Source organism: Balaenoptera musculus, chromosome 10 (assembly GCF_009873245.2).
Source record: "Balaenoptera musculus isolate JJ_BM4_2016_0621 chromosome 10, mBalMus1.pri.v3, whole genome shotgun sequence".
In the NCBI taxonomy this organism is placed as follows: Eukaryota; Metazoa; Chordata; class Mammalia; order Artiodactyla; family Balaenopteridae; genus Balaenoptera; species Balaenoptera musculus.
In genome coordinates this window covers 1,532,439-1,545,173 of record NC_045794.1, presented here as the reverse complement: position 1 = coordinate 1,545,173, position 12,735 = coordinate 1,532,439, and the positions used below count along the sequence as shown (strand labels likewise).

At 47.4% G+C, this 12,735-nt stretch overlaps 1 protein-coding gene across 2 annotated transcripts in view; it reads left to right on the top strand.

Annotated features, from left to right (window-relative positions):
• ADIPOR2 (adiponectin receptor 2) overlaps positions 1 to 12,023 on the top strand; it is a 51,876-nt gene extending 39,853 nt beyond the window's left edge. For both annotated transcript variants that reach the window (XM_036866762.1, XM_036866763.1), the window contains 5 exons: positions 317 to 488; positions 3,288 to 3,474; positions 3,645 to 3,832; positions 6,753 to 6,946; positions 9,300 to 12,023. In XM_036866762.1, the coding sequence (XP_036722657.1) occupies positions 317 to 488; positions 3,288 to 3,474; positions 3,645 to 3,832; positions 6,753 to 6,946; positions 9,300 to 9,428 (870 nt within the window). In that variant the 3' untranslated portion in view covers positions 9,429 to 12,023. The remainder of the gene's footprint in view (positions 1 to 316; positions 489 to 3,287; positions 3,475 to 3,644; positions 3,833 to 6,752; positions 6,947 to 9,299) is intronic.
• Positions 12,024 to 12,735: the final 712 nt, after the last annotated feature.

The window sequence follows — 12,735 nt, the reverse complement described above, 5'->3', positions numbered from 1 at the left end:
CACCCTACCTTTAGCCAGACTGAAACAGAGCTTGAAAGCACTCTTTTTGGGTATTTTCTATAACTTCATTTCATTTGCTCTTCCCTTTTCCTAAGAAAAGTCCTGTCCCCGCCCCCCGATCCCCTGCCTTTAAAAAAATGTTTTTCCTCAATCACGTTTTTAAAACCTCAGAATATAGGACATTATACCTTTGAATGTTATTTGTCTTTCTAAAGATAAGGTATTTTTTCTCATTATAAGCCAGTGTGGTAAGAGATAGCTGTCAGTATTGCTCAGTTGACATTAAACTCAGACGTATTTGCTAATATTCTTCTAGGTCTGGGAAGGTCGGTGGCGAGTAATCCCTCATGATGTGCTACCCGACTGGCTCAAGGATAACGACTTCCTCTTGCATGGACACCGGCCCCCTATGCCTTCTTTCCGGGCCTGTTTTAAGAGCATTTTCAGAATCCACACTGAGACAGGCAACATCTGGACACATCTCTTAGGTATGTAACAGCAGTGATATAATGTGATCATTCTGTTTCTCCCCTCACCAGTGTATTTGAGGTAAGGACGGAACTTAAAAGATGTATTTTGGATTTGCCGTTTTTGTTTTCTGGATTTCTAATGATGAAGTTTCTCAGTGGTTGTCTCTGTGGTAGTCCTCGTTGACACGATGATTTTATGATAACTAGGTTGTATTTCTCTCTACTGGATTTTCAGACATGTCCTTAAACCAGGCAAAGGAAAAGGCACTGTACAGAATGGGGTATAATATTTTAATGAGCATGGAGAGGACGGTAGTTATTTAATAGAAGTAAGCTGATTTTTGAAAGTCATTACTTAGAATATTCACAATTCAATTTCAGTTTGGCTTGACGTAGAATGTGATCTATGATATTTCTTTCCATCATGATTGCACATTAAAGAAAGAATGCAGTGGGGGAGAGAACAGTCTTTTCAGCAAATGGTGTTGGGGAAAACTGAGTAACTAGTATGCAAAAGAATGAAGTTGGACTCCTAATTCACACCATATAGAAAAATTAAGATGGATCAAAGACCCAAACATAAGAGCTAAAACTATGAACCCATTAGGAGAGAACATAGATGTAAATCTTTATGACCTTGGATTAAGTGACAGTTTCTTAGAATTGACACCTAAAGCATAAGCAACCAAAGAAAAAATAAATTGTACTTGATCGAAATTAAAAACTTGGGACTTCCCTGGTGGTCCAGTGATTAAGAATCCTCCTGCCTTCCGATGCAGGGGACACAGGTTCAATTCCTGTTTGGGGAACTAAGATCCCACATGCTGTGCAGCGTGACCAAAAAGTAAAAAAAAATAAAAATAAAATCTTTTGTATGTCAAAGGACATTATCAAGAAAGTAAAAAGATAACCCACAGAATGGGAGAGAATATTTGCAAATCATATATCTGGTAAGGGTCTAGTAAAGAACTCTTACAACTAAACAACAAAAAGACAACTCAGTTTTAAAAATGGGGAAAGCATCGGAATAGACATACAAGCGGCCAGTGAACACACGAAAAGACGCTCAACATCCTGGGTCATTTGCGGAGGTGCAGTGAGATGCCACTTCACCATCACTGGAATGGCTGTTACCAAGAAAACGGAAAATATCAAGTCTGTGCCAGGATCTGGAAGGGTTAGAACTCACGTGCATTGCTGGTGGAATGTAAAATGGTGCAGCCCACAGAAAATAGTTTGGCAGTTCCTCAGAAAGTTAAACAGAGTTACCGGCAATTTTAATTCTAGGTGTATACCCAAGAGAATTGAAAACATGTTCACACAAAAATGTGTACATAAATGTTCTTAGCATTATTCATAATAATGCTGAAAGTGGAAACAACCCATGTATCAGCTGAGGGTGAATAAAATGTGGTATATCCATATAACGGCCATAGAAGGGGTGAACTGCTGATAATGTGCTACAACACGGGTGAGCCTTGAAAACATGCGAAGTGGAAGGAGCCGGACACAAAGGCCAAGTACTGTATGATCCATATACATGAAATGCCCAGAATATGGGGAAATCCGTAGAGACAGAAAGTAAATTAGTGGTTGCCTAGGGTTGTCTGGTGGGGAATGGGAGATGGCTGAACAGGTATAGGACTTCTTTTTGGGGTAATGAAAATCTTCTAGAATTAAATAGTGGTGATGATTGCACAACCTTGTGAATATACTGAATAGTCTGGCCTTACCTGATTTGATGTACATTTCTTATCCCGCATTTGATTTCCACTGTGACTGCAAGTTCCAGACTGCTAGTGCAGTGAGAGTAGAATAGACAATCCAGTTTGTTGCTGACTTCTACTCGAGGGTAGATGCTTTATTAAATGGACCAAACAGAATCACTTAGTAAATGTTTAACTTCTTAATTTCTGTGCCTGTCTTGTGTTAAGTGGCCTTTCCCTAGGCAATAAGAACATGGTATCTCACTGTGAAGAACAGTTTAAAAACTGGTTATGAAATGGCCCAAATGGGCATTTCACTGTCCTTAACTCCCGAATCTGTTGGGCCAACGGGTGAGGACCAGAGAAGCATAAGGTTCCTTGACAGCTATTGGTGGAGAGAAACTGTATTTCCTAGCAGAGTTTGGAGGTATCAGCATTCACTGCAAAAGAAAATGCGGAATGGGCCTTTGAAACCTGGGCTACAACATATATGCCAAAAACTTTATAAATGAAATTTCACATGGGATCTAGAGGTAGAAGTGGGTTTTTCTACTTTTTTAGTTTAATCTTTTTTTTTGTGACATCTTTATTGGTGTATAATTGCTTTACAATGGTGTGTTAGTTTCTGCTTTATAACACAGTGAATCAGCTGTGTTATATACATATACATATATCCCCATATCTCTTCCCTCTTGCGTCTCCGTCCCACCCTCCCTATCCCACCCCTCTAGGTGGTCACAAAGCAGCGAGCTGATCTCCCTGTGCTATGCGGCTGCTTCCCACTAGCTAGCTATTTTACATTTGGTAGTATATATAAGTCCATGCCACTCTCTTCTAGTTTTTTAAGAAGTAGCAGGCATTGTCTGTTCTCTTTTTTGGATTAGTAGTAAGTTATTCTGTATATTGGGTTTGTGAAACTGAGGAGCACATGATACCAACAGTGTTTGGAGTAGACCAACATTTTGGATAAGGTTCAGTTATTTGGAAAAATTTGGAAAGTTCTCATGGAACTTTCGATTTGGATGTCAGGATTGAAAACATAATCAGTATATAACACTTCAGTATATCTTCAAAAGGATAATCCTTTCTCTCTTCCCATACTCTTTCCTAGGTTGTGTATTCTTCCTGTGCCTGGGGATCTTTTATATGTTTCGTCCAAACATCTCCTTTGTGGCCCCCCTGCAAGAGAAGGTGGTCTTTGGATTATTCTTCTTGGGGGCCATTCTCTGCCTTTCTTTTTCGTGGCTGTTCCACACAGTCTACTGCCACTCAGAAGGGGTCTCCCGTGTCTTCTCTAAGTAAGTATCTGCAAAGTCCATATTTGATCAGTGATGGAGAGTCCATGGGCTAGGGGAAAACTTCCAGCAGAGGTGGCAGAACCCTTGATACCATCCGCTGGGAACTTTGATCGGAACCTGTAGCAGGCAGTAATTTTTAACATTAAATGGATTTTTTTTTTCTGTCCTAGACTGGATTACTCTGGTATTGCTCTTCTGATTATGGGAAGCTTTGTCCCTTGGCTTTATTATTCTTTCTACTGTAACCCACAACCGTGCTTCATCTACTTGATTGTCATCTGTGGGCTGGGCATCGCAGCCATTATCGTCTCCCAGTGGGACATGTTCGCTACCCCGCAGTACCGGGGGGTGAGAGCAGGTAAGAGCTCGCAGAGGGCCCACACTGGGCGCGCGTCTATTTGCCAGGCTTCGTTAAAGGGTCACCGTTGCCCAAGCATTACGCGAGGTACTTGTGATGCAGAGATGGAGAAATCCCAGTTCCCGTTCTCGAGGGCCTCGTAAAGTAGTAGGGGTGTCAGAGTGGAGTGGGTGCTGAGCTATCGCAGTTGACGTGTTTGGGGCAGTACAGTGTACGTGAGTTTAGGCCCGTGCACTGTCCTTATGGCTGTGGCTCCGTAACCTTTGTTAAAATCATGATTCCTCTTTCTCAGCTCAAGGTGTACTTTTTATAGTGATTAGTTCTTTTTTTGTTGTCATTTTTTTGTTTTGTTATGTATTTTCATTTTATTAAAAAAATTTTTTTTTCCTATGTATTTTCATTTTAAGATGTGTAAAAAAAAAAAAGTCTTCACTCCCAACTGATTGTGTTCTAAAGATACACCACACATCTTTTTTGATGCAGAGATAAAGAGGCTTTTTGTATTTAGGATAATGCCTGTTTAGTTGGAGATCAGTGGAAAGCCAAAAGCCCCTTCCTGTGTGAGTACTTCCTGTGTGAGGGCCTGGACTGGCGACTGACCCCTTGGAGCCAGGGCTGTGTCTTCAGTTTTCTACCCCCCAGTGTCAAACCCAGTACCTCCTGAGAATGAACAGGAAGTATTAGAAGGAGTACTTTTCCTTTCAACCTTTTTGTTTTAAACCATTTTGTATCAGACTCCAAGCCACAGTTTATCTGCAGTTACCTAGAAGGTTAGAAGTGAGAATTAACGTCCTGTTAATGAGCGCTGTTGTAACTCTGCCCTCTTGCCTTTTGAGGACTTCTTTGAGCACGTGAGCAGTGGTCAGGGTTGGCTCCCAGCGTTACTGAACCGAACCTGGGTCTGCTTGCCATGCCAGCCTGCCGACCCCGGCTTGTGGTGGAGGACAGTGCAGCATTGATGTAAGGCGCCAGACACGGAGTCTGGGGCGGCTAGGGCTCAGAAAACTCGAACTCCCCGATGGTTTGGGGGGAACAGTTTTTATAGGCAAAGTCTGGGGGAGGTCTGCATGGTGTGTGACCTCCCTCTGATTGATTGATGGGGGGTAGCGGGGTAGTGTTCCAGGAGCCTCAGTCGTTGGCCTTCTGGTTCCAACCCGTCTGGGGTCCCCGTGCTTGTGCTCAGCCTGAAGTCACCATCCTCCACCGGGTGGGGCCCCTGTTCCTGTAGAAGAGCTCTGAGACATGCATCAGGTTGGGTCCCTTGAGGAGGAACCGGACCGTGCCCCTTTCCTGCACTGTTGTTCTTGACTGCTCCGCCTTTGCTTCTGCATTCCCTCACTCCTCTCATTAGTAACTGTTGGAATCTGCCCTTTGGAACTCAGGAAAGGTCTAGGAGGCTGAAACCTTTTTCCTGCAAATAAGAAATGGGGGACACGGAAGGGCTTTTGTGCCCGGGAGGGCCCCACCGGGTCCTGCTGGGTTTCAGTACCCCCCTTTCCTGTGATATGCCTCAATCTTGGGGGGAACAGCTATTGGACAAGAAAACAACGTTTTGAGTAGAGAGGCTGATCATGAACTCGCAGAGAACTCGGTTTCCCCAGCGGTGCTCAGCTGTGGTGTTCAGCCCGGAGCACGAGCGATGGGAACGCTCCGGCTGAGTGGAGCTGCACGGCCCGCGGTCTGTGCGCATCAGAGGGACCACATTCCTGAGCCTCTGGCTTTGGGAGTGATGGGCACGACCATGAGCAGCCTCTGCTTAGCACGTGGAGGAAAAGCGCAGTGAGGAGACGGGAGCGCGCTGTGTTCGGGGGGCGGGGTAGGAAGCAGGCCCTCTTGACCCCTTTCTTCTTGAGCCAGCACTGCCCTCGCTCCGCCCTCGGGGACGCCCGTGTCATCTACGAGTGTGCGCTCGGCATTGGCGCACATCGGTGGGCGCTTGCTTGTAACATCCAAAGCAAGTAATAGGCACCTTGTTTTTGAGAAAGCTTATTACCAGATGGTGGTTTGTTTGGCAAAGGTCATTCTTATCTGTGTGTCAGACGTGGGAGCAGCTCCTGGCTGCTGGGGGGACGTCCCTGTGGTGCTTTGTTGACCCACACCCTTCACAGTGGTTTTAGATCCACGTTACCTTTAAACTTTTTTTGATCGTGACATTTTCTGTTACAACCCTAAACATGTCTTATTTTATATATGTATATATATATATAAATTATAAAACTTGGACAAAATGTCACTTAACCCTCCACTTGACACAGTCTGATTTTTTTTTTTGATATTTTTTATTTTAGCCTAGTTCATTAAAAAAAAACAAATGCTCATCCAGACTCAGTTTGTCTCATAACCTAGGTCATATCCAGAAGTTTGAAAAACACTGCTGTAGAGGCTTTTGAGGGCAGTCGGCTGTGACTGAGGGTTTTGACATTGATAGTGACATTGGAGTCGGCTGGCGCTCTGGGGCCCTCTCCCTTCCTCATCCCCACCTCCGTCCTCTCCACCCCACTCTCACCCCAGGAATGTCTGGTGCCTCAAAGGGAAGGTGAATGAAATATGTAAAACTGCTCTGTACTGTAATCTGTGTCTTTAAAGAAGCAGCATTTAGGGGTGCTTTGAGCAAAGCCCTAGAGCTGTCTGTCTCTAAAACACTCAGCAACATAATTCCAAACCCCTTGAAGACTGCTGACTTGTTAAGCTAAGCCTTTCTCAGCGGGAGGCTCTTTGCATGTGTAAATAGATCTCCTTTTTAGAACTTAGATGTGCTGTCTTGCATGTCAGAATCACAGAGTTTGAAGAACCTTCTTTTTCCTTTTGACCAAAAAGCTGATGTTGTTGCATCCTGCTGTGAAATATTCAGTTTACAGAATCACTGGTACCGTGCCAAAGTTCTTCTTCCTCATTTTCACTGTGTTCTTACAATTCCCAGGAGTGTTCTTGGGCCTTGGCCTGAGTGGCGTCATTCCCACCTTGCATTATGTCATCTCGGAGGGCTTCCTGAAGGCCGCCACCATAGGGCAGATTGGCTGGTTGATGCTGATGGCCAGCCTGTATATCACGGGAGCAGCTCTGTATGCTGCCCGCATCCCCGAGCGCTTCTTTCCCGGCAAGTGTGACATCTGGGTGAGTATGGTCAGGGGTGGTCAGTGTCTATCCGTCCATCTGTTAGTGGGTTATTGGCAGACGGGGAAGTGGAATAGTTGAGGAAGTTTCAGACTCAGAATCCAGAGATGTGTATCCTAGCCCTCAGTCTCCCTCATGATTTGTATCTCTCTGGACAGTAAATACAGTATTGACTAGTGTTTATTGGTAACTGACATGTGTTGGTGCCTGGCAGAAAGCTGAGGGAGCACTTTACAGGGACGGCCTCGTTAGATACACTGGCCCCATAAAGTGTCACAGCTGTTATCAGTGCCTTCGCTTGACAGCCTGGGAAATGAGGCTTCGGGAAATTAGGTAACTCCTTATCCAGCGCCCCTGCCTATTAGGTGGCAGGAGTGGAATTTCAGTCTGTGCTCCTGTGCCCTACGCTGTGTGGCAGGTCTTCTAGTCCTTCTCTGTCTGGTTTCCTCGTGTATGAGATGAGGCTGACAGACCAGGTTTTTACCAAGGTCCTTTTTGATACCAAAATTCAGTGATTTGTAATGAGGGACTGATATACGTGTTTGGCTGGAAGAGGAGGTCGGATAACTAGATGTGGTTAATGGTAAGAAAGGAGGAGAGAGGGGGCAGAAAATACAAGGGACCAACAGACAGTCTTGTAACTGAAGGCGGCCTGAGGCATGTCAACAGTGCGGTGCTGTCTGACTTGGAATCTGACCTTCCAGGATTCTGCTCCTCATCCAGCTACTGATTATCACAGACTGAGCTGGTCCTCTAGTCTCTTCAAAGATTAGCTATTCATATAAAAGAAAATGCTAACTGAGGTCATCTTTGGAACTTTAGATGATCAAATTTATCTTTCTGAGATTGCCTCATCATGGTTTTGACATTGATATGGAGAAATTTTCACACCCCTCCCCGCCTTTTTGGAAAATGAATCCCCTTTGGTTTCCTAGGAAGTATCTCTTGGGAAGTGACTTACGGATCCCTCTAGTTTACACTTCTAAAATCAACGTCTTTCCTTTGATAATTAGTTTTGCCGTTTTTCACGTTGAGACTATACCGAGGGAATAGTGCAAGTTTTGAAGTGCTACTTGGTGCACTGAGCAATAGCCCCTTTGATGTGAACTAGCGTCCAACAGAACAAGTTAGATCAGAACCGTCACGTGCTTGCAGACCAGCTTCTGACTTGAGAAGGAAGTAAAAGGCCCTGCTTTCCTAGTCCTTTTTTTAAAAAAAAAAAAAAAGATTGTTATTTCTGGCTGCGTTGGGTCTTCGTTGCTGCGCATGGGCTTTTCTCTAGTTGCGGCGAGCGGGGGCTACTCTTTGTTGCGGTGTGCGGGCTTCTCATTGCGGTGGCTTCTCTTGTTGTGGAGCACGGGCTCTAGGCACACGGGCTCAGTAGTTGTGGCATGTGCGGGCTCAGTAGTTGTGGCACATGGGCTTAGTTGCTCCGTGGCATGTGGGATCTTCCTGGACCAGGGCTCGAACCCGTGTCCCCTGCATTGGCGGGTAGATTCTTAACCACTGCGCCACCAGTGAAGTCCCTTTCCTAGTCTTTTTTTTTTTTAATTAATTTATTTTATTTATTTATTTTTGGCTGCGTTGGGTCTTCATTGCTGCGCATGGGCTTTCTCTAGTTGCGGCGAGTGGGGGCTACTCTTCGTTGCGGTGTGTGGGCTTCTCATTGCGGTGGCTTCTCTTGTTGCGGAGCACGGGCTCTAGGCATGCGGGCTTTGGTAGTTGTGGCACGCGGGCTTAGTTGCTCCGTGGCATGTGGGATCTTCCCGGACCAGGGCTCAAACCCGTGTCCCCTGCATTGGCAGGTGGATTGTTAACCACTGCGCCAGCAGGGAAGTCCCCCTTTCCTAGTCTTTTGATGTCGTATCTTCATGTAGTTCTGGCGTCTTAGAGCTGAAGGAAACTCTAGCCACCAGGTATTTTGACCCTCTACCCCATCCTGGAAGTCCCTTTGTTTCCTCGGAGAGCAGCATTTAAATGATGTTCTGGTCCATGACAGCAGTGAGGAAAACACCCCTGTGTCTAACCATCGCCTGCTGCTCGGCAGCACGGGGTCCTCAGGGCTTTGGGGCCTGTTGGCAGCACCTGCCCCGAGTCTGCCAGGTCCCCAGTGTCAGGCGCGCATGTGTTCATGTCTCGAGCTTAGGGCCGCAGCTTGATTTCTGTGGGGACAGCTGGCCTTCAGCTCAGCAGAATGTGCTGTGCATGCTGGACGCTCCGAGGTCTGTGGGTGCCTGGAATCTGCGCTGTCACGTCCACTCCCGCCCCTGCTCAGCGTAGATGATCTTCAGGACCTTCTGCCAGCGTTTAATAATGTGTCTCTCTACCCGCCCCCCACCTCACCCCGCTCCAGTTTCACTCCCATCAGCTCTTCCACATCTTCGTGGTGGCTGGCGCTTTCGTTCACTTCCACGGCGTCTCGAACCTCCAGGAGTTCCGCTTCATGATCGGCGGAGGCTGCAGTGAAGAAGATGCACTGTGATGCCTGCCGGCGGCCGGGGACTGACCCTGAACCCGGGCCTGCGGAGCCTGCAGGCCCCCCTCACTGGCCGGTGACGCCAGTACCGGAGCAGCCCCAAACCCTGGCAGCCTCGTGGGCTTTGTGACGCCCCAGGGCTCCCGGTGGTCCGCGACTGGGAAGAGAAAACAAAAATAAATCACACCTCAGAGGTGGAGAAGAGGAGAGACGACCCAAACCCTGCCTTGTTCTTGGGTCTGCCGAGTGAGGACACTGTGAGACCCGGGCAAACTGGCTTCTGGTCCGTGTCCTGCTTCTTCGTAGGTGTCGGGACAGTTGAGCTGGAGGCTCATTCTTCTCCCTCCTCTCTCCTGAAAACAGTAACGCAACCAGTTTCGGTGAACATTTGTGTCCTATAAGGGGTGGGGTGTGCTTTTGGGAGAACAAAGAAATTAATGTAAATAAGATTTCTAACTTACTGTTTAAATAAAAATTTATATAAATGTTTAAAACATAGGGGTAGGGGAGGGAGGGACGATTTTTGTATAGAATGAAACATGCAAGTACCACACACTGTTTCAATTTTGCACAAGTGACTGCAGGATGATCAGGTGACAGCCCCAGAATGTATAATGCCTTGTGCACCAGGGTGCCTTCTGAAGGCTGGCATACCTTGGGCCCTGGTGGGGCAGAGCCTACGGCCCAGCCCGGCAGTCGCATGGCCGCTCTCGCACCTGAGAGCCCTCGGGAGCCCCGAGGTGGGCGGGAGCAGCGTGCGTTTTCTCAGTGCAAACAGCGCGTGAAAGGCTAACGGGATGTGTTAGATCAAGGCTCTAGTGACGGTGTCGTTAGAGAGAGCCACCTACTTGGGAAAATCACTTAGGCTGGCAGAGGGGCGGTGGAGGGGGGCACTGTTGGCACACGGGCCCATCGCAGTGCTTCCTGGCGTCCTCTTCAACTTGGTGGTGACTTGGCTGGCTGCCAGGGGTGGGGCGGGCGTGAGAGCGTTCCGTGTCTTTGCTGTGGAGCTCTGGACCACCCTGTACGTTTTCCTCCGTGAAAATCACTGCCCTAACTACCCTTCCTCCCCCCGGGAATAAAAATCGACCTTTCCTGGCATCATGGTTCCTGGCATGGAGCCAGCCACAGAGGGATTCCAGGTGCCCCTGACACATTTACGTGGGTGAGAGAGCGTTTGCCTGCGGTGCTGTCCTGGTGACCCCAGGTGGCAGGTGCATCACCTCTCCACGAACGGGAAAGCCAGCGGCATGCCCCTAAAGCAGAGCCCACTGCCCTGCCAGTGCCTGAGTGGCCAGCACCACAAGACCCCACTTTTCAGGGCTAGTGTGGTGGCAAGTCTTACAAGGAAATGCTATGTTATTGCCATGGGGTCTGGCCAGATCCTGGAAGCTGTCACGTCTTTGAGGAGCTGCTCGAAGTGAAAAAGGCTGCTCATGTCCCAGAGGTGCCCTGTTAGGGTGTCAGAGGGCAGTAGGGGAGTGTCTGGTTCACGGAACCCTGACCCAGGCTCATGGGAGGACCATCAGCATAGCCCTTGAGTCCAGTTACTTACTCAGCCAAGATTGCAGGGGGTTAAATTACGTCCTCGGTGTGGCGGGGACTAGACGTGAACATCGAGGCCCTGAGCATGGGGGCCGGCAGCCGCCAGGGGCTGTTTGGGAATATGGGAAGGCTCTCCTATTTATTCAGTGTGGGGTTTTTCCTTGGTTATATTTCTCCTTTCTCGCCCCTTCCAATCTCCAGCAAAAGCTGGGAGCCAGGAAGAAAGAATCCATTGTAGAACTTGCGAAGAACTTAGGAGTGTTTTGATTCTGAGTGAGGTCACTGCCCTGGGTGCTGGGTAGGCTCAGCGAAAGACTCAGTGGGTGAGCTGGTGCCGTGCCGGCAGAAGGACGAGCGCTGTCACTCCCATGGGGAAGCCCAGCCCAGCAGGACAGGCCCACCTGGGAGGAAGCACACTTCGCTTCATGAAGCAGCAGCACATATCAGAAGCCACACTTGCTCTTCGGTCACGCACCTCGGGGTACAGGGCGTGTGTCTGCACAGCCCTGTGACACCACCAACAGAAGCGGCAGTCCCGGGCCCGGTCGCCCCACACTCCAAAGGAGGAGCGGAATCTGGCTCAACATAGCACAAACCCTTAGGAAAATGAAGCTAACACCACCCAGACGTCCTCCAGTAGCAGCCCCCGCTCTGGGGAGCGTGGCGGCGTGTGCGCCCATCCACGGGTGTGTCTGCAGCTCCTACCCCGCCGTTCGCGCACGTCTCAGCTCGCTGAGAACTCTCACAGGTTGGCGCCTGGATGCCTTACTCTCAGCAGGCAGAGGCTTGCTTGCTCTGTGCAGATTTTAATTTTCTTTTTGGGTCCTAGGCTGGTTAGGACCGCTACAGCTTCATCCTTTCACCATTAAATAGTGGCCTTTTCAGTATTTTCCCCCTTCCCGTTTATAAGTTGCTGAAGCCACAAAGCACATTTTTGGGGATCGTAGAGGGTTGGGATTCCAGAAAGGCATTTATGTGATGGTTCCATTCACCATGGGATTTCCCTACTTGCTGTATTGCTCACCTTCTAATAAAAAGAACCAAATGGAATATGAACTTTTTTGTTGGTTTTTTTTTTTTACTGCTTCAGCTTTCCTTTCCATAGCTTTTGGTACTTCTTACTTGAAGCCTTAACTTAGACACTGAAGCTTAAATTTTCGGAAACGTCCCAGTCTGAGTGCTGAAGACCATTCTGAAAAAGCTCTCCGTGGACTAACTTTTCAACAAGTTAAGATCTTGTGGAATTATTAATAGAATTCTTTGGCCACTAGGGGTATTTTCTATACTGAATAGAGTATCTGAGGACATTTAGGGGTGTGTGTACTCAATTGGGCTACCAATTGTTTGAAAGTTATATCGTATACTGTCACTTACACATATAATGTTGAGAGTTTGCAAAAGTTGAAAATTTATTCTCTTGCAATTTTAGATAGTCTTGTAATTTGTGTATTTTGTGTTTCCATTTAATTTTCTTAATGTGTTATAATGGCAGGCAGGATAGTAATGAGTTAATAAAGATGGTGCAGTTTAAAAAACAAAGTGCCTGTGCCCAACTCAGGTTTTCCCAGCCTTCACACTTTCATCATAACTGGGGGTACCAGGTGTAGAATGGAAGGGAGAGCTAGCTCTAAGGGGCAGTTCTTAATTGTTAAAGTTACAAAAATACTACCTAAGGAGTGCCTCATGCAGAGGGATCTGTTAAAGGACTCAATGCCTCATCTAACTGTAAGCAGCACCCACCGAACACGTCTGTGTTATTTCACTCTTG